At 44.4% G+C, this 27,592-nt stretch overlaps 1 protein-coding gene across 10 annotated transcripts in view; it reads right to left on the reverse strand.

The window, feature by feature from the left end:
- KALRN (kalirin RhoGEF kinase) overlaps positions 1-27,119 on the reverse strand; it is a 495,524-nt gene extending 468,405 nt beyond the window's left edge. For 5 of the 10 annotated variants that reach the window (XM_082764116.1, XM_082764119.1, XM_082764117.1 and 2 more), the window contains exon 1: positions 26,749-27,115. In XM_082764116.1, coding sequence (XP_082620242.1) covers positions 26,749-26,821 — 73 coding nt within the window. In that variant the 5' untranslated portion in view covers positions 26,822-27,115. Of the gene's footprint in view, positions 1-26,748 lie in introns of all 10 variants that reach the window. The other 5 variants (XM_082764122.1, XM_082764121.1, XM_082764120.1 and 2 more) reach the window with 4 other exon arrangements.
- Positions 27,120-27,592: the final 473 nt, after the last annotated feature.

The raw sequence follows: 27,592 nt of genomic DNA on the forward strand, positions 1-27,592 counted from the left end.
TAAAGCTTAAATTTTAACTTTGATACATCAGCCACCCAACCCAGGAAGGGGTAACAGAGAGAAACCACCACATAGCACGAGCAAACGTTTTCCATCACAGCACTTGGAAAGATGGGTAGCATTGCAAATACCATGAGGGGGACACATGGGCAGCCCCTTGTTTCTCACACAGAGACCGACCTCTTGTAACACTCGATTCATTATTTAAAATATATAAAAAACACTGTGTATGTGAGATGCTTCAACAGTATGAGGGCAGAATTACAGATGGTAGCAGACCTTCTGCTTGTATAAACTGCCATAGCTCTATCAAGCTAATTTCTAGAGGAACAACACAAATTGAAATAGATGGAGCTGGAGGAAAGAGGAGATCTAGGCTCACCTGAACACAAAACACCAGATAAAATCTCCAACATGTCAGCTGCCCTCCTACAAGCCCCCAGGATGTTCATATTGCTTCCTCAAAATGTGGATCTGGAGGGCAGCTCAGTGATGGCAGAGGCTGGTGCTGGTCCTGGAGGGAGCTGAACCCTACCAGAATGCACTAAATTTTTGCTTTCCTGGCAAAAGCTGCAGTGCCTATGGGCCATGGCTCACAGTACCCAGTTTACTCTGTGTGTGAGTTACCTGAGTTCACACACACTGGGACAGTGCGGAGAAAAGGGATGCTGAGCCTTGAGTCTTAGTTTTCATCCCAAGTCGTATCCCAACTCACTGCACCACCGAAGACGAGGTCCTTCTTCCCCAGGAGGCACTGCTCCCTCGGTCACAGGCAATGGAAAGTCAGGGGGAAATAAAATAATCAAGATCATGAGCTTTAGTGCCTCCGTCACAGGATGCAAAAGCCACTTCTTTCACCAGGCTACCCACGAGGACGCCACATTAAACCCCCCACAACACACACAGATAAACAAAGCCCAGATGGCACTGGGGAGAGACAGAGAAAACCTCGCTGTATGTGCACACTTTATAATTTGGGGAAAACTTTTGGATACCAGGGTGCAGAGCTTTGATACATCAGACAGATGTGCATTTGAACAAGTCTCCAAAATTGCTGGTACACTACAGCTTTTAATCTCTGCTAGAATAGCAGTGAAAAAAGGATCAGGTGACTACAGGAAAGGGAATTTTTGGTGGTTAGAACAGACCTGGCTGGCGCAATAAATCACTGCTGTTTCTATTCCTTTCTGCTGCAGAATGATCTAACCTAACTAAAAGCAATGGCAAAACTCCCATTGACTTCACTGGAAGGAGGATTACTGAAAACTGCGGCACTGGAGGTGTCAGGAACCCTGATTCTAACCAACATTTTAATAACCTACCAAAGCCCTGCTTTGTGCTTCTTTAAAGGCTATTAAACCTTTACAACACTGATATTTTTTCCAGTTACAAATTCATATTGTGAAGTACAAACTGGGACAGAAAAGGGTCTGGGACACACCATTTAATACTTGCCAGAGCTCTGTTTGTCTATCTATGCTCCCAATTACACTGTTTAGAGAAAACATATTTTCCCTTCTTAAAACTTCTCTGCACTAGGCTCTAGGCTGCATGTCTGAGATGTTGAGCGAACTGCTCTATCACAGCACCTGATCACCAAGCTAAGCAATAACAGCAACCATGGATGGCAAAAGTCACAGAAAATTGACCTTTTGTTGCTACCACAACCTTATTTGGTGTGGAAGCTCAAACATGCCATTATTAATGAATCAGACCAGAAGTATTTCTGTCTCTCGACTTGTTCAGAACAGACAAAGCTACTGCACCATTTATGCTGCTGGAGCACTGAGCACAGCACCACAGGCTGCTGCTCACAAGTCCTGGAAGTCCTGCCCATGGTGGGCTTAGGGATTCTCCAGCTGCCCACCAGTGCGAGCAATCCATCACCTCATTCACCCTAAAGCCACAGCCAGCATCTTGTCTACCCATGCTAAATATCTAACTCACATTCTTGAACAAGTGACTGCATTTGCAGAAGCCAGAGAGAGCTGCATTATCACTCTTTTCCAAAACGCAGTCTTGATTCATATACGAGTCCAAAGTACACTTATAACTCTAATATTAGCAACTGTGATCTGAGTCTTTTAACCTAAGTATGCAGAAGTCTTCTGGTAACAAAACCCTTTTTCACCATGATGGAGTAGAAGGTTTTGTACATTGCTTACACATCTCAGTGTCTGGTGCTTGTAACAGTTGGGTTACTTCAGGTGCTCAACAGGGCTGTTGTGGTGGGTTGTTCAGCAAAGTTGTTAGCATACGTACACTTCAGCAGAATGAAGCAATGGGGTTTGATATTTTAACTAAAGGTGCCCAGATGTCAACAATTCTTGTTGGTCTGAAGGAAAAAAGATAGATAACCATGAAGGGTTCTGATAGCTAAGGGAATACTGCACCCAAAGCAGAAATTGAATAAAATGCCTCACCTGGGGCACAATGATGCTGATTTGTAACCAAGGGCACCAGCTGTTCAACATATTTCAACATCAGCTTTTAAACAATGGAGCTTGACAACTTTGAGCAGGGGAAAAAAATCTCAGGCCTTCCCCCCCCAAAAAAAAATAAATATATATATATATATATATAATATATATATATATATACACACACACACATATATATATACACACACACATACATATATATACACACACACATACTGTTAAAAAAAATAAATACTGCACACATTCAGTTTCTGGTTGCTCTATGGGCAAAGGCATCCACTAAGGAATCCCTTCACAAAAATATGGCAGCACATGTCAAGATTTTCAAAGTGTTCATGACACTTATATTGTTTCCTTTCTGGACCATCTATCTTGAACCAAAATAGTGGGGTCATGTTTCTGAAGGGCTGAATATCTGAATGAGGAAAACCACTTCTCTTTAAGATCTATGTGCAGGCAGAGCAGCTTTCCTGTAGCTCTGCTGGGATACACAGAGATGTAAAAGAAAGCAAAAACCGCATTTGGCAGAAGTCCTACGGAACAAAGCTAAGTGTTACAAAACCGGCTCAGAGCAACACATTGTGCCACCCTGGCAAGGTGGCAAACGGAGAACCCAACAAATGCCAAAGCACTCCAGTGCATGCATGGAAGTGGTGGCAGTGGAGCTGGAGCTGCAGCTATTACCAGCTCTTCTGAGCAACCCCAAGGCTGTAGAATGGAGCACATTTTACTGATGTTTTAAGCCGTGACCAGTTCAATGTTCTCCCTACAGCTCTGATCACACCAACGTGACCAGTCAAAAAGAAAAAGCGCGTGTCTGATTTAATTTATTTTTTAAATATGAAATTAAAATGCCTGGAATAAACATGACCTATAGGCAGCGTCCTCTGCAAGCCACACAAACAAGCGTATTACTGCTCTCCGGCTCCACACCGCTGTTTTCCCAGAGCACAGTGTCCAGTATTTGTTCACCCTGCATAAGGAGCACCCTCAGAGGGCAAGGCCAGTGGCTGCTGATGCTGCTACACTGTGCTATCCAGCCCAACCTTGGCTGAACGGCTTTGTGAATACGGAAACACACAAAAAAGCACCGAGGAGCGTAACACAATCTGCCTCGGGGAAACAAAGAGGACGTAAAGGCAAGTTAAAAAGCTGGAACTATCCAAACAGGAGTGAGACTGAATGAAACCCCTTCCAGTAGCAGAGTAAATAAACCCAGCTTTCCTAGATTCATTTATTTTTCTAGAGCTGGACAGTAAATTCAACAAGGAAGTGCGACCATGATGTAAGGGGGAAAAGCATTCATCAGGTCCCTAGAAACTGATTTTCCGCTAAGGAAGTAATAAATATTTGGAATCACCTGCGAGATTTTCTTAACAAAAATTCACTGCAACATCCAAGCGTCACACAGATTACATTTTTCAAAGGAAATACAATAAATGGGAGAGGAAATTACATAATGAATGGATTTTTTTCCTTTTAATTCTTCATGTTTTACTTCAGAGACAAAATTTCCCTCGGATTTACAGGAAAACATTGTTTTCCTTTTAAACATCCTAAATCACATTCAGCAGACAGAATATGGGCATACGGACCTACTGTGCAAGGTACAGAAGAGGAGAAAAAGTCTGACCTTCATTTACTACCTGGTTTGCTTAAGGCAAGAGCTTCTGATGCAAGCATTCACACCTACAGCCTCAGAATGAAAACGCCAACCAAAAATAACAACAAAAGATGTTGCAGCATGGACTAGTCCCAGTTTCTAAACACCAGGCCTCCATTTGGAAGCCACCAGTAGGCTTCAAAAAATGCTAGTCGCTGGCAACTATTCAAAATCTCAGCTTAAAACCTGGCTTCCAGGTTTTTCTCCAATCGCTTCATTTTCATGCAGCACAGTGCATCGTCCTGCGTGGCCAGCCGCACGCAACAAACTCTCAGGGGGACCGCACTCGGGTGGCCTCATGCAGCAGGAGCAGACCACTGAGAGACATTATCCAAGACAGGATTTTGACAGCTGCTGGAGAGAAGACAGCAAAATCGCACGTGAAAACAATTTCAATAAGGTTGCAATAACCCCACTGCGGATGAGCGCTGCCCATGTTGTCCCATGGGAGAGGTGGGATGCCATCCCCAGTGTGCTGGAGATTGTGCTCATCACTGCCATGTACCTCGTCTCCTTCCTCAAAGTCATTTAGATAAGCTTTAATTTTTATTTTTTTTTAAATCATCTGTAATCACTGGAAAAAATCCAAATGCAGACCAATAGAAACATTAGTCTCTGTTTACTTGTTAAATTTTATTTCTGCTCAAGTTTTGCACTCCATAATAAATAAAAACAACTTTATCTTACCTAAACTACTATGAAACATGACAGCAAATCTGTCAGTCTCATAACCCAATGCCACACATATCTGTCTTTCCCTGCCATAAACTTCTGCTCGAGCAGCAGGAATATGACAGCTGTACCATGTACTGGCAGATTTGCAAAACTAAACCTACTCTCTGGAGTAGGTACAATGATGATGGTACAAAAGCTCCATATCAGTGAAAAAAAGCAAGGGACATAAATCCCAAATTGCCTCAATGGCTAATGGCACTTTGTACAGTTTTGTGCATAAATAGTGCAGGAGTCTGCAAACTGCAACCTCTGTTGTCCTTCTGGAACCATAATACTTTATGATTTCCAGATCATTAGAAAACGGACTGCAGCACTGTGGCAAGTTGTTCTTCCCCCCATTCACGGTATATGTTCCACTGAAATATACTGCAGAAGGATAATATATATATATTTTAATCTCAAGATTTCTTGCCTTTAAAACAAACAAGAGAGATAGGGGTGGATCACCATCTTGCAAGAATTACTTATCCTTAAGCCAAGTATCCTACACAGACAGTGAGCTCAGGATCTCTTTGACCCATCAGACTCAAATATATATATATTAAAAAAAAAAAAAAAAAAAAAAAAGGTGTAAAAAGAAGCAGGGAATTAATTTTGTTAGAAATACTCTTGCTTTCCCTTCTACTTCTGATGTACACTACTCCTACATTGCAATCATATAGGCAGCAGTTGATCCAAATATCTTAGAGTCTTTTTATGGTTCCTGAACCTATCCTATATTCACTGGTGGCATATGTCCCTGAAGCCCCCTTCCTCCCACGCTGTTCAGTCTTTACTCTTCACATATTCTATTTAGGGTAGAAGCTCCCCGGTTGACTTTGCTGCTTAAATTGCTGCATCTAACCTGGGATCTCTAAATTGCCCTTGCCTTTTAAAATATTTATTCTTACTAATGATATAACCACAGGCTTGTAAGTTTAATAATGTGCTGAGCTGGCCCTACCATAAAATAACTGATAGAGACGATACCAAGTAGGACAAACAGAAGGCTTGCTGTATCAGAGAGACTAATCTGCCTGTACGCTACACACCACTGAATAAATAGTGATTTGGAGCATCTTTATGACAAGGAAAAGCTTTGGGCTGTTTTGAAGGCATTATGAACATATTTCCATAAGGAATCGCACCCATAGAGAAAAACTGTTTCACAAGGTTTACGTGAGCTTTGGATGTCTGTACATGAAGCATAAAAGCCAAGGGCATCCATCACGCAGGTACAGCTCAACAAATAGTCAGAAATGGACTCCTCCATGCCCAGTGCCAAATCTTCAGATTCACTGAAATTCAACGTGCCACCTTGTTTCACTGGGTGGTGCTCCTATAAGCAGGAATGTGCTTGTCTCCAGGTCAAATTCTTCCTGCTGAATTACTCCAAGTGACCAGAAGCACACTTCAGAGAAACACAGACACGTGTTCTGAGGCCTGCCAGCACTCAGAAACAAAAATAAGACAAATCTGTATTAAAGTGCATCATTATTCAACAAGTGGAGGCATTAACATGCAGACAAGACAGAGCGAGGGGGAAGAAGCAACTCCATCAGAGCACACATCAATCACTGCAGCACGAGGAGAGCCGACAGCTCCATTAACTCTGGGACGTGCAGGTCGCAGGCTTGCTTGTTTGTTTTTTAATATATATCAGACGTATTTGGAACTTAAACATTACTGTCATGGTAAATTTACTGTGGAAGGAATATGAATGGTTTTATAGAAGACACTTAACAACTAGTTGGAGGAGCAGGGCTGAACAAGAAGTTTCCAACAAAACTTTCTTCCTACAAAGAAACATGGCTTTGACTCAGTAAAATAATCCAATGAGAGTACCACTTGTCTTCCAAATAAAACACTTTTTTTTTTTTTTTGGTTTTTGAAAATGTAAACCACTCATCCACTAGATTTCTATTCTTACTTTCTGTAAAGTTTTCAAAAAAAAATCAGTTTAGTGTTTTTGTCCAAACCTCATCAAAACATACTTTTATTTATTTATTTTTTTTTCTCTCTCGACAAAATGCTGAGGAAGTTTTTCCAGAAATCACCATGACCACAGACATTTTTATTGTCACTACCAAAATGTTCAGGATGAGATGATGTGGAGACCATCTCACTATTGGGATGCAGAGATAGCATGAAAAAAAGCGTAAGAATTGGTAAGTGAAACAGCCTGAATACCATGAAATTGGACTGAAATTCTACAAATAAAAGACAGTTGTTGCAGAAAAGCAATGTTTAAGGTTGAAGGTAGCCAGTTCCAGCTCACGCCGTGAGCTCACGGAGTCCTGGCCTCCGGGCAGTTATACAATTTGAAGGAGACCAGGCAACGTTACGAATGCCAAGTATTCCAAGAAAACACAATCAAATCATAGGGAAAAGCATCTGGGATGCAGCTTTTCCTGTGTTTTTGTGTCTACCAAGCTTGTTTTCAGAAATGCAAATAAATCATTCATGCACAGAGGTTTTCAAAAGGCTGAAGACAGGCCGTGTATAGTTTTGTCTCTGCAAACACACACCAAGCAGGAGGATCTGGTCTGTGAGCACACATTGGTAATGCAGGAGGAATTGTAGATTTGCCGAATGCAGCTGGCTGAGGCCAGACTGCCCAGGCACTGCTCAGCCCCACAAGCATCTGAGCTCAGCCACAGGATCTCTCACGCCACGTCCATGAGTATTCGTGGCCCCACAGGCCGTGCTGCAGCAGGGTCAGTTCCTTTGGGCTGGATGGGCTGTTGCATTGTGCTACAGCCCTGCCGGGTCTGTGTATGTGAGGGACCATGCTTCGAGTATCAATCAATTTATTTCTCCCCACATGAATCATGCTGATTGACAAAATCATGGGGTTTAAATGGCTACAACAAAATTAAAAGCAACAAAACCAGGTTGATGGGCTGAGATGAAAGACATCGTATTTCTTCAGTGAAGGACAAGCATATAATGCAGTTGATGACCCAGAAAAACATACTGCAACATCTAGGTCTGTTCGTTACAAGTACAAGTCAAGTGAAGTGAAAGAAGAAAAGAGAGGTCGAGCCTTCGCCTCAGCCAGCCAGAGCTGGGGAAGCACCGAGTCACGCTGCGACTGCATTTGGAAATAAACATCGACATGGGAAAGTCACTTCTCGGGCTGTCATCAGCTTCAGGGCTAGACAACATGAAGCTGTCACACACCATCAGCAGCACAGCTGCAGCAGGCACCAGATGGGATAATTCATGGCAGAGATGGGCACTGACATTTGGGGTACCCTGCCTGAGGCTTGTTCCTTACCACCAAGCACCTCACTGCGGCATCCCATTTATTCATGTGGCTGCTGAGTGAACCCACACACCAAAATAGGATTCCTGTCACCTCCACCAGCAACTGAAAGATGTTGGCCAGAACATATCCTCCTGGTGAGGAGCTGGATCACAGCATCTAGTTCATGCTCTGTGGGAGCAAGGAGATCGTGTCTCCTGAGGAGTGGAGACCAGGTAAGAAAATACCTTTTTATAGCAGAGGGTATTTTGGAAATGCCTGTTGGCAAATGATGCAGAGTTGTGGCTTGTCACACAGACAGGCTGCAGAGTGTGGGCATGACCTGTGTGTCTACCACCTAGTAGTTCCTGAGGGGGAAGAAAAAGTCTCCATCCTTTTGGGGGGCCTCATTCTGCTCTCACGCACACAGTGATGTTAAATCAGAGTAATTGAGTCTCAGCACAGCAGAAATCAATGAGATCACTGCCAAGGCCAATGTCAGACACACACATTTACAAACTTGCCCAAGGTAGAATTACAGGGATTTTTAGACTGAAAGATGTGAACTAATATCCTGAATGCTTTCAATCAGTTTCTGCAGAAAGCCTCACTATATCTGCCCCTTATCAGCATGTTTGGAAGGCTGTGAAAGCACGCAGGACATCTCTCATGTCAAGACCACATGTGTCACTCATGTGCATAAACACCTGGAAATCACTGTTGTTATCCAGAAAACGTTGCCTGGGTAACAAGCTTCCTTATGGCCATTGCAAGCAGTTTGGGAGAACCTTGAAGTCTCTCTAAATCAGCTGTAGGGTAAAAAAATAGCCCCTGCCAGGCCCTTGGACAGGAATGCATCTATGAGTCCATCTACTGTGTACAGCATCAGACTGCAAGCTCTGACAGACACCACGCCTGGGAAAAATCAGTTGCTTTTCTAGCCCCTAGAGTATTATATTACTTCCCATGAAAAAAAAGATGACTGAATGAGACAAATTTCTGGGCAGTTCACTGAACTCACCTTCAAGTCAAGTTGTTCAGCCTGTGGTCAAAGGCAGGGTGCAGCTGCAGCAGAGCTGGGTTACAGCCCCCTCCAACCTGCTGCTTTATCCGCATGCAGTCACTCCCTAACCCGGTTGTGTCAAAATGATCCAGGTTGGCTTACTATTTAAAAGTATGGAGGGCTTTCTTTAACCCAGATCACTTTGACTGATTTGGGTTAGAGAAGGACTGCATGTGCAGCTACGTCTGCAGACACCAACCCCACAGCAGCGGGGACACGGCCCAGCCACTATGAGCCTGGCTGGGGTTCAAAGCCTTTGAACCTGGCTCAGCTGCAAGCCAAGCAGCACATCTGGCCACAGCTGTAGATACTGTTCGGGGAAAAAAAAAGGCATACGAGGTTGAATTCAGTGTCAGAGATGAACTATGTACTGTAAAAAGTATGATTCATGGGAAATACCACTCAGCTTCAGATTCCATTAGTGCAAGAAGAAAAGATGCTAGTACTAATGGCCCTCATTTTCAAACTAAATTATTCATTTTAGGGCAACTAGGTATGGCTTGTTAATACTGCATAGCCATACACAAATAGCATCTCACAATAAGGGGCACAGCTTAAGTCACCTCCTGAACTGGAGCTGAATGTGCATGTTTCAGTCAATCCATCTCCAGAAAGATCAACTTTAAAATGGAAGCACACTGAAAGAGCTGGAAAGCTGCTCTCCCATAAGCAAAATGCTATCTGTTGTCTGTACGGTACCAGGGGAGTCCAGCTCTCTCTCCCTGCACTTGCTGCTGTCTTGTACATCAGAACCCCTTCCTGGCTTCCAAGGCACAAGCAGAGTTCACCAAGAGACCCACTAAAATATAATCTCTAAGTTAAAGTAGGAGAGAAACAGCTTTGCACACTTCTGTTGTTGCCCTGCAAGAGGCAGTCAGTCATGTGTCCAGGATCACATTCAAGTCAACCAAAAATAGTGTGACTCCAACAACCTTTTCCCTAAGTTTCTTATATAGGCATGCCATCCTGTATCATGGTACAGAACTCTTTGCTACCAGCCTGACATGTGGTCCAGACTATGTTCTCCTGCTGGCTAATGTGGCTGCAAAATGGGTAATGCTATTTTCTTGTTTCACAGAAGTTTGGTTAGAATGAATTCATTTGGTTTTGTACAATCCATCACAATCCAGAAACGAAAGATGCTCCTAAGGTGCAAAATGGAAATGATTTTCTTATTTTAAGAATACAGGATCTGTTAATCCAGAATTTGTTCAGAGGTGTTTTGAAAGATTAGACTCTTCAGATTCATTAAAAAAAATGTTCTACATATGCTTCATAATAAAAGTATTTATCTGACAACCAGCCAAAACCATTTTATCTCTGTAAGCAATCCTGAAACACTGCAGAATGCATTCACTGCTTTCATTACCAAATTACTTTTTAAGAGTTCAGCAGGTAATTGAAGTTCCAAATGTCTTAAACGGGTTTGGCAACACTGAGAATTCTTAATGGACTTGCTATCCAAGAATTTTAGAGACAAAAAAAAAATATGGTTGGATTCTAAATATACACCCTAACATAAGATGGATTCAAATTACACAAAGAAGCTGGCTTTTAAAGAGGGAGAACATTTTAAATGAAGAGCAAAGCTCTGCCCAGAAGAGGTTCCATGATGCCAGAGCTTCAGCTCATATTCAAAACCAGACAGCAAAAAGTCCTGAGAATATTTCAATGACACTGTGTCGGCCTAAATGTATTCCTCTTGAACTCAAGGACTGCTAATTTCAACAGAAAACTAATTAGGACAATGCTGTCCCATATATTGTGTACTATTAATGTATTCTCGTTAAAAACGGAGGGCTCAAAACCCTTTTTTCCTAGATAAAAAACATTTTGTTTATTACTTCTCCAATTCACTCAGCGGGACCACTGAAAGGAACGAGCCTGAACCTGCTCTGCATGCCCGCATCCCCACATTGACCAGCGCTGTGGTGTGCAGGGGCAGGAGGCTGAGGAGCAGCACGAAGCCTGCAGGCTGGCCCAGCAGCCGCCAGCTCCAGAGGTCTAATGAGGACTCTTGCCCTGCCTGCATCAATAGCTTTTGGCAAACCATTTTCTGCCTCAGTTCCTCACATTTATAAAGCAGAGATGATGACAGCACTCCGTGTTAATAACCGTTATGTGCACAGCTTTAAGTGTTATTATTGTACAGGGCTTTTCATCCACAGCCAATTACCCAATTCTCAGAGGGAAACTGAGGCATGGAGGGATGTTAATTGCTTAATGTCATCCAGCAGGCCACAGCAGAAGTAGGACCTTCGTCTCATGAATTTTGCATTATCCACTAAACTTCTCTACAACCTTGGCATTACAAGGTGAAAATGAGCTAGCTGATTGTCCAGCACTAACAGACAACAGGATACTTGCTTACTTCTGCTAACATCGCTATTTGCAGCCTATCTTCTTGTTGCTGTTGTTCCTGCAGGGAAAGCACAGTGTTAGATTTGTAAAATCACATTATAGGGGAAGACACTGCGATGGCAATCGCAGGATTATGGTCTCACTGCAGGCTCCAGCAGCAGGAAAAGCTGGTGATGATATGGGCTGCTTGAGGTCTAACACGAAAAGCTTTAATGACGACAAGAGGAGCACAGAACAACGGGACCATGGGCTTTGCTTTGCATAGAAGCAATCTTTTCTTTTAGGATTACTCCAATGCAAAAATCCTCTTTCTGCAATGCCTCAGTTATCACAGCAAGGGAATAACTTATATTTAAAATGAACATGAAAAACTGAAGAATCTGTATTTCTGACATGCGCCAGCAAAGATGAGATGCACAGAATAGAAAACCTAGTAAAAGATGCTGGTCTTTAACATAAGACTCCTTTACTCAAATTATGGCTCCTACCCATGAAGGCACAAACCTTTCACCTTCCAGGCATGCAACATTCCTTCCTTTCTCAAAAGCCTACTGCTGAGGCATTTCCATTGCAACAACACTGACCCTTGTACCTCCATCACACCTATGACTTTAAGATGAAAGTTGCTGACTGCACGTGGATGCACAGACACCACCAGAGTAAGCCATTAGAAATACCAACTGAGCTGTCCAAGATAAAGCAAGCCAGGCTATATGTAAGGGAGCCTCAGAGAAGTTATGGATGCAGAAGCTCAGGAGCTGCTGTCAAAGAAGCTGCATTCCAGCTGCTGCAACACAGTTTACCCTGTGTGAGAACTAAACATTGAAAAGCAGAAGAGAGTTGAGATATGGGGAAGATTGATTTGCTAAAAACTTAGCTCCAACCAGCACCAGAAACATCCTTTGATCTGGGACACAGCAGCTCTGTTTAGAGCCTGTCTTTCCCCTTCTTTGCCCACAACAGGTGCTCACTTATGAGCCTGTTATCAAGCAGTGGAAATGGGAAAACTCTGCTTGGCCAACGCGTGGTGTTTAACAGCTTATAAACTTATTTAACAACAATAACATCCTTTTACGACCCCCTTCACACTGCTGGACCACAACACGCTTTGCCATCTTAAACAATGAGCTGTGACATGCTGGACCACGTACAGATGGACAGGAAAAGCTGAAGATGTAGGGAGGTTTCCTCCAGACGTACAGGCTGGGGTGTGACGGGAAGCCCACGTATTCCCAGACTGCTTTGGCAGCAGCTGGGAAGGACAGGGTGCCTGGATGTGGTACTCGCATGTGCTGATCCTGACACAGAGCTGCCAGAGGCTGTGCTCATTTTATCTCGCCTAAAGCAAGAGAGGTGATGCAAAGACACCAGAGGTGTTAAGAACAGTCTTTACCCGGAAGTCCTACGGAAGAGTCACAGATATGAATTACCTCTCAATGTAAAAATGCAGCAATTTGTACAGTCAAATTCAGCAAATACCTGTTCACAGACATCACCATTAGAAAGCTTAATTTTCGAATAGGAAATGTACAAAAGCAAGAAAGGAATATAATTATCACAAAGAACACGCTTAGAGGAATATAATTATTCCACATAATATAGTTATCCAGCCAGAATATTAGGAACCAGCTTTCCTTCCCAACAATTGCTTGTGGTGTGGCGATGTCCTTTAGTTGCTCCAACAGCTTCAAAACTGTGAACCTCAAGTTTTGACTTCAAAGAAAGTGCAATTTCAAACCTAGGTGTCTTTTTTGTCTCAAATGGATGTGTGCAAACAAGAGATCCATCAGCACCTATACATCCATGCAGGCTTCCCATCTAAAGACCCCGTCAATTTGCAGAGTTCCTGCAGGAGTCCTGTATGATAAATATCTCTGTGACAAGTCTTCAACTTCTAAATTAACATATTCGTTTACTTATCTGCATGTAAAAGTACAATGCAAACAGACAGTTTTCTTGACCATCAACACCACCTAATCCAAAGCAATGCAGTACAGCTTTCCCATTTGTTTCTAGAAGGAGAATAAACTCAAGTTACTCCAGCACAGTGGAAATATTGTGTAGAATTACACAATAGAAATATTGAGACGGTTTCAAGAGACTGAATACAAGGTTTATATTCACTCCTACATGCTGAATGCCTCATATAAAATGAGGTACAAACCCAGGCCAGTGCCCACCAGAGTCCTGCTGTACAACTCTTGTACCACTGATGTTAAGAGGAAATTAGCAGGCATGTGCCCAGGCTAGATATAAGGGACAAATGATGCAAAAGCCAGTGGCTTTCCAGATTGAGGCTGTTCAAGCTTTGTTTGATGTAGCTGAGGAACATGGGTGTTTGTAAGTCATGATTTGAGGTTTTACACAATACCTACATCTGTACGTTAATGGCAAAATTAGGGATGAAGCTTACATAAAGTAACTATGCAGTCATGGAGAGTTTTTTAAATCTCTTTCCGCAGATAGCCAAAATCAAGAACATAATGGCATTTCATAAAAGAGAACAGCCACAACTCCAGCCTCCCACCACTTGAAGGGAAGCAGGACAGCCAAGAAACAGGACTGTTACAGTTTTGCTTTCCCCAGCAAAAGCTTTGCAACTCCCTCCATCATCAAGCCACAGGATAAACAGTACTGAGAAGGAAGAGAATAATTTCCTGCTGCCTGAGAAGTGGCTGGTGTGTTACCTCTGCCAGGCCAGGCTAAGAGCAAGCCTCAGAACTGGGTATGATCAGAAAGCATCTGGAATTGCAATGGGGAGATGGACAGCAGCAAGGCTCCTGCGGGCTCAGGCTGAGGTGACACAACACACGTGTGCCCAAGACCAGTTCAAATCAGGTCACAAAATCCAATTCATGAAAATAACCTTTTAAAAATAGATCGCTACAGTTGGCTACTTTGGAAACCTAAGGGCTTCAGGCTGTTGTCTGAGCCACTAGTTGCAAGATGCCCGTACACCAAAAGGAAAAATAACAATTAGGGAAGCTTAAATTCAGTTCCTGGAACAGTTCTCCTCCCAGGGAAAATACATACATAGATGCTAAAAGCAAAAAGGGAGCCAGGAGAGGAGATCCCTTTAGAAGTCATTAGCTGCAGCTGTTAACATGGCTGCATGGTAGTTAAAAAAAATAAAATAAAATAATAAAAACGTAGTCCTGCTTTTTTTCATGTGTGTACTTCACTGAGTCTGCCCTCTGTGCCATCCTATTAGTTTCAGGATTTTTGGCTTAATCTGTATAAAGTTGCTGTCTCGTCCATTTGAAATCCAGCTATTCTGTGTACAAATGGAGTCGCTGCGCACCCCAGGAATGGGAATAGAGGGAAAGGAATGACAGGTTGCCCCCCTAGCACTCCTGCTCAATTCAACAAGGGAAGCTCGTTTGGATTCGGGGCACTCAGAAAACAAAGCCAGACATCAGGTTTGCACCTTCCCAAAGGAAAAACTTTGCCAGGGAACTTCAGACTTTATTTCTTGTTAGCATGAAAATGACTCTTTGGAGTAGTGCTTATTCACATCTCTTCCTAATTCTCTCCTTCACACCACACATGGGGAATGTAGCAGTTACACACAGGTGGTAAGTGGTCCAGCTCTCCTCAGAAGGCCGCAGGTTTTTATTCTACCCTGGACAACGCCACATGAAACGAAAGGCCCCATTTGGAGGAGCGACATGCAGCTTTCACATTCACTAGATATATACACCAAGAGGAAAAAGTATGAGGAAAAATGAGACCAAGGGAAGGAAATCATATACTATGTTTATAGCTCTTTTAAACTATGCTGTGTGGAACCAGAGAGGAGGTACCTCCCCGTGCCCCCAGGTAACTCACGTACCCACGGGAGACATCCACGGCATAAACCTCGTGGCAGAGCAGTTGGATCTGTAGCAAAAGGGAATCTGGCACTTGTAAAAGACCAAAAAAAGAGCAGGATCAGAGTTTTAAATGGCTCCTGACAGCATTCTCTTCATGAAGAGATCTCTGTAAAATATGGAATATATTACCAAACCTGGGCTGGAAAGCAAAGCATTTTTAGGTAGGTGGAACTTTTTAATAGCATGTCATTAAATCTCTCTTACATTTAGCATTTAATAGATGTAACTTTCACAGCAGCATGCTCATTACAAAAAAGGCACAGGGGACCATACCAAACAGTGAGCAGAATGGACCCAGAGCCCAAATGCCTCATTTTTTTTGAGCATTTGGATACCATGGTGATGAGAAAAATCATCTGGATGTCTTAACACATTAAATTAGAAATATCCTTACTCTGCTACCAGTCCTCTTTGGCCCCATCCCCACAAGAGTCTGTCAGCTGAACACGGGCCAGAATTTCCGCCTGTGTAAATTACTGGAGCTCCTCTGCTGCCACTGGCTCTGGGCCATTTCTTAAGCCAGATGTGGATATGACCTACGTATATTTAAAAATAGGGTCAGCATAATGAAAATCTTAAGACCATTTGACTGGCTAGTGTGGATGCAGGAAAGGTGCATTAATCCCATTTCCAGGAGTAAGGCCAAACCGTACAACCTGTCTGAAGTAGGTCACCAGCATCCATATATAGGTGTCTGTACCGAGTGGTTTAAGAGGAACTGAGTGTTTGCACATCGATCTGATTTCACCTGTCACTTTAGCCGTGACTTTTGACAATCCTGAGGTACAAAGGGATTGGTGTGCTTTTCCTGGTCCATGCCATGGCAATGTAAGTTAAAGCCACACAGCATTTTGGCAGGGTGTGCTCCATGACCAGAATGTGGGTTTTAAAGAGGAAAAAAAAAAAAATTGTGCAAAGCACATAACCTCAAGAAAACAACTTACTACAGCTTTATGTCTGATTATTCCCATTTCATAGGTGGGTTTGGTAAGACTTCCCTATCCTACACAAAAACTGTAACTTTTCACATGCTTTGAAATGCCTCACAAAATTTGTATGCTATTTCTAATTACCATTGTCACTCCACACCAAGGAGCGCTGAGCCAAGCAATGCAATTTCTGTTCATCCTGCACGTCTCGAGCACAGCTTGACTTCTGAGGTGGAAGCTGCAGAAAGCTGCCATTTGACCACCTGTGTGAGAGCCCACCAGCTGCCGGTTCTGAACTACTGCACGTGACCACCATAAGCCTCAAGTGAAAAAAAATAAAAATAAATAAAAATGCAGTGGAGCTGAAGCTAGACTGAGTGCTGAGATCTACCCCAGGCACAGCAACCAGGTCTGAGCTGCCCAGCTCAATGATGTAGGCAAGCAACATTTTTTTTCTGTTGTTGTTGTTTAAATCTTTTCCCATGATAAGGACTCACATCCTGAGAAGCATCATTTTTACAAATTGTCATTACCACACAAAACAATTTTAATCAATCTGAACTCATCTAACCAAACAGCTTTTCCCTCTGCTCAGATTTAGCACCAGAGGTGTTTAAAACCAAGCCAGTGTTAGCAACTTTCTCCTGGTCCCTAATAATTAAAGACTACCTCATTAGGAAATTGATGAATCACCTGAAGAAGCAGAGATAACAGGCCATCAGGAACCTGTAACAGATAGCTGACCCATTTAACACCCCGGCTAACTTTCCAGAAGGATTGAGTTGAATTGGAGCAAGCTGCTAACCAGAGAACCACGCACCGTAGATCTCAGTCCTGGAAGCTCACAAGATCATTACTATTTACCCGGCAGGCCTGACTGGCTCCTTCGGAGTAAATTTATCTGAATGCTTCAGACTGACTCTATTAGCATCACTCCTGAACTCCCTGCTTCAGCACGGAAAAGCAGAACAGGAAAGTTAAATTGCTGCAAACACAGCGGCAGTCAGATCCAAGGAGGCTGCCTCTTCAGGCCATATTTCTACGAACACGAGACATTAAACGTGAAGGAGAACACCCAAGGATTTTGGCTCTATGTCTTTGCTTCAGAGGCAAATGTCTTATTTCTCCAACATCAAAGCAAGACAGGCATTTGGTACAGTCACCATTAAAAGACTGCAGTGTGATAATAATGGTCATAGATGGTGACAGGCATCTCCTGGTGGAGAAAATTCTACTGTTTTTCCTGTGCTTTGCATGGCCACCTTCCTCTTTCTGAGTATGACACATGCATAGGCATGGCCTGTTCCCTCCTTTAACTATGTACCCAGCCAAAGCCTGCTGATATTTTCATCTTACACGTGAGAAAACCTACAGCTGTAGTTTTCAGGATGGAAAGCCAAAGGTAATCAAACCGCTTATTGTCTCATTTCTGCGATTTCCTTTGGCTTCTGACCTTCACTTCACTGACATCACTCACTTCCCTTCCACGAAGGATGCAGGCTGTGATCACTTTCCCAGCAAAGGGCCTTCCAGCTCTGAAGTACTCTGATTGATACCTTTGTTGCTTTCTCCCACATTTTCAGGTTTCCCTACAGTTTTCTCATTTCTCCCCCATTATTATTATTTTTTTTTTTTTTGCATTGTTCTCAGCCATTCCCTCTGCTTCACACCCAGTGTCAGACCCCTATAACACCACTGGCTCATCCTCTGCTCAAAAGCAGAGCAAAGCGAAAGACGAGTGAGTCTTTGGTTAAATGAATTCACAATCCACTTAAGCACTTTTATCGTAAACACGCTGTGGCAGGGACCATCTTTTTGTTCAGCGTTCATGCAGCATTTACTTCAGAAGGAACTAATCAGCGACAGCGACAATTAGAGAAATAAACTCCTGTAGAGAGTCATCATAACATAACAGCAACGCCGTCGGGCCTGTAAGAGATCAGCCGTACATCCACTCACTTCAACTGGCCTCCTGCACCTATAGCTTCAAGGCCTGCACAGACTGACAGGTAGAGCACTGGGACCTGCTGAAACCAGCAGCAACCCATGAAACTTCTCATCTGGCATTTCCACTAAACCTGTCCTGTGGGAAAAGACAGTAGTAAACAGTGCACAAGAAACACAGTCCAGACATCTCCACAGAAAGTAAATCTGCTACCAGAGTACCGCATATTTCTTGTTAGCTATTATTTTTAACCTCTTGCAGATTTATTTTTACTGCAATTTGAATGTATCTGTTATATGCCATAACATTAGTATTACGAGACGCACTAAAATAGTAAAATATCCTAGGCACTTGATACCATTTTACAAATCTGGGTGTTAAAGCCAGCGAGGACCGTGGGTCGCTGCAGCAGCCACCAGTGCAATGACCCCACTACAGCTTTACTTCTTAAACCATCTTCATGAACAGCAGAAAAAATTAACGAATGAACAGCAGGGGTGTGTTTTTTATCTCACCATTAAACGAGGGGTGAGCAAAACCAGAATTATAATACGTCCAAAGGGATGGACTGCTGCTACCAGGCTGTGGGCGTGAGCCTTGAGCTCACAGCCTGCAGCCCAGAGCCCCTACAGACCTCATACCAAAAGGACTTGAAAACTACATGGGATTGACACACACCTCAAAGTCTTCATTCCATTTTTTATAAAGCTGTTTTAAATAAGCAAAAGTTTGTCTGAATAAAGGCCTCAGGACCTGGCTTTATAGTATATTCTCTGTGAAGCCTAATAAAAGACAGTTAAATACATAAATTATGCTCTCATTAGTCATCTTAACTTTTCAGTGATGCAAAACTGATGGTTGTCTATTGGCACCCAGGCAAGCTAGAGGAGAGTTGAACTTTCCACTCCCAAAAAGCACTGCCACGAAGCTCTTTGTTTTCAGCTTGGATGCTGTTTGGCACAACAGTTTGACGTTCACTTAGAAGACCAGGGAAAAATACGCACTGCTAATTTTCCTAAGTGCCATGCCAGCGTCTCTGGGGGCCGCGTGTTTGCCCACCTTCCCATCCAGTAATGTGATTTGCTCCCAGCTAATAAAGCATGCCTCACATTAGCTAGGAAAAGGAGTTTAGTTAGTGGGTTTCGAATTATATATTCATAGAAAAAAAAAAAAAAAAAAAAAAAAGCTGATGAAAAGCATATTTAAAATACTCGTCTTTGTTTATATATTTTAAACATGGGAGACACAAGCCGATAATCCCTGCAGATCTCCTTTTTCTTCCCCATTGCCCCCGTGGTTTATCATGTCCAATTAGCCATCTGCCATGCCTGCACTGCCATACAAAGGGGGCCGGCTCTCCTCCACCGCAGCCCATCAGCGGGGCTATTGTCCCAGCTGACAAACAAGAATCAGCCACTATTGTTTCCAGCTGACAATGCTGCTCCAGCCTAGGCTGCCAGTTGCGATTACAACAGCAGGAGCACCAGGGTACACCCCGGGAGTCGTGAACCACGCAGCAGTGTCGGCATTAGCGGGGAACCTTCACAAAGCCCTCTTTGCAGCATCTATTCTAATTTCAGGTAATAAACCAGCCTGGACCAGCCTCCATCCTTCATATCGTGGCTGCACCGGGACACACCACCTCTGCTGCTTTTCCCAGCGCTCCCCTTGCCAAGGCAGGCTCACCGTCCCCAGAGGAGAGCAACTTCCGAGAGGGAAATCTTTCCTTTTATCGATTTTTATTTTCAATATATGCCTTATCTTCTGCCTCTTCAGCACAGCTTATTGCACACACGTACAAAAGGGTTTAAAAAATCTGAAAACTCCACTAAGTCTCTGCATGGGTACCAATTACGCCATGAGGTTAATTTAATTTCTCTCACAAACAGCACTCACTCACCCTTTTTCCCAAGGCCACTTCACTAACAGAAATGACCAGAGCAGCTGGTCTGCCAGTCACCGCGATGTTAAATTGAAGATCATTTCCTCTTATTATTCTCAGCAAAGCATGATGTGACCTTACGCTAAAAACTAAAGTCTGCCTAATTATGGTAGTTTTGTTCCATCAGTGAGACTGAAATGCTGGTTCAGATAATTAAGGTTACAAAAAGGGAATTTCATTTTTAGTTTTAAAGGCAATTTGTTGCCTTGAAGTGGGAGTGTGACAAATTAGGCCTATGTACTTATATGTTCCCAGCCATTATACAGTGTAATTTTTGAAGAAACAGAAGGCAGCGCTAGGTTTAGTAGCAAAGCCACACATGTTGTTTAGGGAGAAAGAACCCCAATGCGACACAATTTATTCTAGGCACTGGTTAATGAAAGCGAGCAAATACAAATCAATTTTTATAGTTCTGTTTCCACTTTTCAATATTTCCTAAGCCCCTGGGTAGGGAACAGGAATTATTTAAACTTCAATCTTTTTACCTGCTATTTCCAACTTCAGCACTAAATGTATGTAATTTGAATATACCATTTCCAACCTTAACTGAATTGTGCTAAACAAAATAAATGCAAAGTGACTGAAATAGATGTTATTCCAGCGGTCACATACATAACGTTTGCAATGACTTAAAACAGAGAAAAGTCTTTGTCCTGAATTTCAAACACCAGGCTTTCTGAAACAGACATGAAACAAAACAAACAAAAAAAAAAAAAAAGAAAACCAAATATTTTGCTGAAATATCACTCCATCCTTAGCCTGCAAAACATGAAACCTTACTTCAACATGCTGCAATCCACATCTTGCACAGGTGACTGACTTGAACCTAGATTTATAGCTGCTGTTGCAGTGCCAGGACCAAGTGCTGGTTTTGGTTACATCAGTGAAAATTCCCAAACAATTCCTCAGAAGTCTTCTGAATAAGTGTGACGGTAACAACACAGTCTTTCCCAGAACTGAGTGGGGAAAAAAAAAAATCACAATATTATGGCTTCTTTCTTACAGCCCTCTACATCCTAGGGCTCTCTATTCAGACAATCATATTTGACTTATCTGTTTGCCTTCTCTTTTTGTATCCTGCTTTCTTTTGCAACACATATATCATAATATTCGCTGTTATTCTCTGAGTGGCTAGGCAAAATTCCCCAAATGGCAGAGTCCCTTTAGTTAAACACATGGCATGTGTGCCATAAAAGCCTGTAAAACGGGAGTTGTTTATCTAAAGAAATATTAAAAGCAGGACACCAATCCAAATCAAACAAAAGCATAAATACCTCTAACTTGTTTCATGACTTACTTTAAGTTCCAGCCATAAAACACACAGCGCTGTGGGTTTATAAGGTCTAATACTCTATAAGTATTTTCTTTGATGCAACTACGAAGTACTTACAAATACCACTGGGTACTGTATGGTACAGGTCGCCACGGAGCTATAAAGCTGCTTTACGTCCATAATCAAACTTCCTAGGGACCATAAGGTCACAGCAGCTGAAACAACAAAATACTTCATCCCAAATCTTCAAGGGGTCCAGAACACCTGCCCAGCCAGAGGATTCCTCAAGGGGCTCTAAACACAGAGGGGGGTGTGCTTGGAGTGGGCGGGAACCTGCAAAAAAACAAAATTGCTCCCATTTCTAAGCCCCCCTGTTTCTCTAGCACCTTATTATGGGACTTGACACAATATAGGGGTTTTGGGGGAAGAGCAGTAGATATATTTTCATGGCCCAGTGGGATGCTTGCTTGTATCCATGGAGCCCATCACACCAAAACATAAGTGGCCACCTATGCTGGATGCAAAACGGAGCACTAGGAGAGTTACATGAGCACTAGGAGAGTTGTGTGGAGCTCCTCTTTGATGGAAAGATTTTGGGGTAGCACTTTCCTTCTTTGTGATCTTTGCCCCCAAACCCAGTGAAGGCAGTGAAGGCCCCAGAGGGGCTTTCCCCACCCCTTCAGTAACATCACAGGTGATGTATGAAACCTCATCACATCACCTGTGAACTTCACTGGTGTCTGCACTATGATCTTACTTGCCCTACTTCACCCTGTTATGGAAAGCAAGGATTGTGACTTCAGTACCTAGCAGCTCTGACCAGAAGCTAGATGCAACAAGCCTTTGCCTCTGGAAGTAACTCTGTTCCTCTTAATTTGATTAATATCAGACAGAACAAATACCTTCCTACTGGCCTGTAACACAATGCAAGCTCATCCAGCAGAAGCACATTATTAACAACCAACAGGTGTCACCCCTGTTGCCCTGTTCATACTTCTGAGTGACGAAAAAGGAAGGAGTTGGGAAAGAAATTTTCCTTCAAATACCTTTTCTGAACTAAATCACTAATTTAAATTACTCCTTTCTAGGACCAGACAGCAGAGATCCTTCCCCTTCTGTCACAAGACCTCACAAATCAGTAGGTTCTGCCTCATTTCTGAGCAGCACCTGCAGGGCCAGAGGGGGAAGATGACAGTTACTCCTGCCAAAATCTCTGGATCCACTGGCATGTCCTTTGTCATATGTCCATGCCAGTTCCCAGTCCAGCAGAGCTCCCTCTCAGGGTCCCAGGGAAGAGCAGGGCAGATCCATATGGCCCACCCCATGCACTGGACTGTGTGGTGACAGAGACTTGGGAGCATCTGGGTCCTCACATGGAGTGACATAACCAGCTTTCTCTCCCACATCAGTCACATGAAACAATGCCTACATTAGATAATAAGGAAAGAAAGGAACAAACCTCATATTCCTGACAGGGTCAGAGGTCAAAGCCCCCAGAGAGCAGTATGGATTTTAATTAACAGCATCACCATCAAGAGCATGGGCGCTTTCCACGTGGTCCATAGAACCTGACAGCCTTTCCTACGGCAAAGCCTCCTTTATCAGCATGCATTACTGGACCGGACCTTATAAATTATGAAGTCTCAAGGTGAGGAAGTCATGCGTCATGCAAACACCTCACTCCCTGTGACAACTAGATTGAATCAATTTATCTGCTCTACGAGGAGACACTTGATTCCATCAACCTCGAGGAGCACTTCTCCGCAGACATCATTTCAAGCACATCTATTGATCAAACAACCTGGCCACTGCCAATCATTTTAAAGTTATTTAGTAGCGGAGCTGCCAGTCACTTGTGCACAAATGAACAATGCTGGAAGTCTGAGCGGCTGGTGGAGAGCCGAAAGCAAACAGAATAATTCATCGTAGTCAAAGGAGATGGAACAATATCAATTTTCAACTTACCCACAGGAATTATCTCTGACAAATTCGGCATCTTCATATCAGATATAATCAATGTTAAGTGCCAGAAAAATAATTTAGAAAACCATTCCACTAGTGGATAAGAAGTATTGATGATTAACCTTCCCAGTAATCAGTAGTTTGCTAAACTGTTCTGTCAATGACCTCTATAAATATTTAATATTTTGGTAAAGGATTTTCTCATTTGTTTTACCTCTGCTTCCAAAACACGCTGCAGAAATTCCTGCAATTTAGGCACAAAGACAAAGCTTTCCCTCTGTGCCTGTATCTGAGGGAGATCTGTCGTTTGTACACTTTACAAAGAGACTCATTTTATGTTTCAAACAACAGGTATTTGGCTTCGGTTCCATGCAATGTAAAAGTCTCAGTACACTTTTAATATAGACTGCTAAGAGCTCTACAGAACTTGCTTGTATTTTATTATCTGTCACTGAAATAGACATGAGGAACTTAATAAGGTATACCTAGGCACAAATTTGGTTTCTCACTCAAACATAAGCTCAAACAGCAGTGATAGACTCTGCAGAAATTACTGCCTTGATTCAGCAGCCTGTTATCTCACAAATCGGAGCTGGAGATTGCAATGGTCATTTCTGCCCTTGAAGTCCCTTCCCTCTGCAAGGTGATTTTTATCCCAATTACATGGAAATGATTCTCTAAAAGACAGAATTACTCTGCACACATCTGATGGTGAAAACTAGAATAGTCCCAGTCCTGCGTGCCTCCAGGGATGAATTCCAGCACCAACCACACAGGTGTTAAATCCACTCTTTTCTGAAAAGTCCTTCCTAGTTCTCATCTGCGTACTCTCCAGAACAGGCCCTCCTTTACCACCTCATGTTAATTCCATTGGTTTTACTTCCCAGCTCCAGCTCAGAGACCTGCTGTCTCAATGGTTCTCGCTGAAAAGGGACCACTATGTCCAGTGTTTGGGTGCTGCCGGCGGAGCTGCTCCGTGCACGGCACCATTCCCAGCATCAGCCTCCTCTGCTGGTACCAGGGAGCAGCCTATCGATCCTCCCGGCTCAGTGCAGAGCCCGTCTGCTTGCTAAAAGCCTCCGAGTGAGATATTAGTTGTTTGGACTCCATCTTTTCACTGAGAATAATGAATTCATGCTTTTCCATGCAGTAGCTGTGAATTCAGGATGGGTTTAGGCAGCCTGGTGTATGCTCATGCTATTGGAGCAGCTAATCTTTAAGCCACACGGATTCTTTTTTTTTTTTTTTTTTTTTTGTGTGACCATTCAAGAGCATGAAAGCCACAATGGTTATGGCTTTATGGCTTTACAAATCCGGAATACAAGCCAGGACAGGAGAAATAAAAGCAAAAAGCTAATACCAAGAGAAAAGAAATGCTAAGCCTATGCAGGTCTCCACAGCTACTACAAACCAGACCCCATCTCACAGCCCTCACTCAGGCAAGACTGGGACTGATGGGGGAGAAGAGGAGCAGAAGCCCCAAAGCCCCACATGTGCTGGTCTCTCTGCCATCCAGTGAGACCAGCAACAGCTTCAGGCAGTCACAGCCCCAAGAAGCAAGCAGCACGCAAACATCGCAGAAAACCAACATTGCAATTTCACGTGAGTCATGCCTGCTATCGTTTGCTTTCTCCCCATTCCTCAGTGATGTCTCCCGGTCATTATAACAGCTGGCAATCAACATGAATTCCTAATATTTTTCCATGTCATATTTTTGGACACAAAATGCTACATTAACAGTGCAGAAACAAGAATTTTCTGATCTCCTTCAATGAAGCTTTGAGGCAGATGAGCCAACCACTAGGGATGGCCTGCGTGTGTACACATGCTTCAGCACACGGCTGTGGCCTGAGCATCCCTTCCAAGCCTACATTTCTGTGATTTTGTTTCCTTGGGGAACAGAAGCATCAAGAAGTTGAAACAGGCAGCAGTGTATTTCTGGTTCTACAGGTGAAATAGCCAGGGAAGAAGACAGAGTGGGAGAAGAACATAGTGCTTCTCTATGCTTTTTCCTCATTTAAGATTTTTTATTATTTTTTCATAAAAGCTAGACAGACTTGACTCTCTCCAGATTCAATTCTGCTAATGTGCTTACGCTCAGAAGGCAGTGCCACAGGGAAATGATTTAGTTTTGGAGGAAGGAGGGGAGAGGAGAAAAGGTGGGGAGAACCTTTAGTGATGTGTGTCTAAAAGGAAAATTGTCGTGATTTTTGTTTCGTGTGTGCGTTTTTTTCTTTTCTTTAAAGAAATCTTCTTTTGCCTACAAATGCTAATATTGAGGCAGCTTGGGAAATGAGCTTATAACCTGGTAAGCTATCAACAGGCAAGTATCCTATGCCTTAATGGCTTGTGGATCACAAGATACACACAGCCAGACCTTATTATAGTTATCCTCTAGATCAAAGGGTTTTCACATAAATGGGGTGCAGTCTACCATGGCAGGGAACCACTGCAGCCTTCAGGATTTAACTACTTAAAGTTTTGGTGATTACATAGTTGTTTTTTTGTAACCGGAGCTCAAAGCACTCTGTATAGCTAATGAGCAGGTAGAAGGAGGAAGACAGCTGAAAAGCAAGGTCTTGACAAACAGCTGTGGCAATAAGTGGCAATCCCAGCCCAAAAGGGTCAATCCCCTTATGAAACAAGCATTTAATCCTTTACAATTTTTAATTAAATATCTACCAAGAAGCCCGTAATACTTTCTTGAGACTCTGATTCCGTCGGGGGAGGGGGAGGGACCGCAAGTAGTTTCAGCTGAGATGCTGAGCCTGTGCAAAGCCGAGGGCCCCCAGGGAACAGCACCTCTCGGGCGGGTGGCGCAGGGGGAGCCCCAGCACATCCCCGCTGCCCGCAGAATTTAATTAACGAAGGAGCGATTAATGAAGCCCCCACTCCACCGGAGTCCGACGACCCTCGAAGCCCAGGCAGGGCATAGGGCGGGCAGCCGGCTCCGCGACCCGCAGGGTCCCCCGGGGAGGGGATTAGCGGGGGACACGCCGAGCATCCCTGTAGGGTTTTTGGGGCTGCCGGGGGCGGGGGCCCGGCCGGTCCCCTCCCGACGTGGCCGGCGGTAGGAGGGCAGCCCCGTGCGGCGGCTCCGCGGCAGCATCTTCCCGGGGACACGGAGGGGAGGGGAGCCGGGGAAGCGAGCCCAGGGGGCTGCGGGGGACAAAGCCAGGAGGCAGGCGGGGACCCCCGGCTCTCCCCCCGCTTCACCTCTCCCTTCCTTCGGCTCCGCTGCCGGCGGTGCCCGCGCTGCCGCCGCCGCCAGCCCCGCATCCCAGGCAGGGCCCGGCGGTGCCCCAGCCCCTTCCCCTTCCCCTGGGCTCCCCTTACCTGTTCGGAAGAAAGCATCCACCTCGGAGTCGGGGACAGCGCCTTCCTCCGCCGCCCCTTCGCTGGGATTCATGGCTGGGGAAGAGGAGGCGGCGAGCCCGGCGGCTGGTAATATCCAGTGAGTTAGGGAGGAGGAGGAGAGCCGGGAGAGAGAGAGAGAGGAGAGAGAAAAAAAAAAAAAAAAAAAAAGAGGGAGGGAAGAGAGGAGGGAGGAGAAGAGGGATGGAGGCGCGTTTAGCAGCGAGCCCAGCCGAGCGCCGCCCGGCTCATCCCAGCCGCGGTGCCTGCGGGGCGGCTGCCCCGGGGCTGGGCTGGGCTGCCCGGGGCGGGGTGCTGAGTCCCCGCCGAGTGAGTCCCCGCCGCCGCCGCCCCCCTCTCTCCCTTCGTCCCCTCCCTCCGCCCGCTATTGTTCCGACCTGCCCCTCTCGGCGCTGATAACCCGGCACGGCTCGGCACGGCACCCACCGCTCCCCTGCCGGCACCTCCCGAGCCTGCGGCTCCCCCCGGGCAGCCCAAGCTGGGGGCTGGTGCTGGGTTTCCTCCCCCAGCCCTACTGCTGCGCATCGCCAGCTTGCGCCGCTGCCATTCCGCCCCCCGGGCGAGCAGCCGCGGTGCCGGGGCTGTCAGCTGGGCAGGTGGTCGGGGATCGAGAGCAATAGCTCCTGTGGTTGAAAGGAAACACACCCCCACACCCTTTTTTTTTTTCCCCCTCCTTCCCTGGTTGCTGTTCAGGGGTTTTGGAAAGGCTCGGTGCAGCTGCGTGTTGCTGCAGGTACGCCTTCGTGGCTTACCCCTTGCGGTCCCAGGGGTGGAGAGGCCAAAAGGAGTTGGAAAAGCCGAGGTC

Source organism: Aythya marila (assembly GCF_965140915.1).
Source record: "Aythya marila genome assembly, chromosome: 6".
Taxonomy (NCBI): Eukaryota; Metazoa; Chordata; class Aves; order Anseriformes; family Anatidae; genus Aythya; species Aythya marila.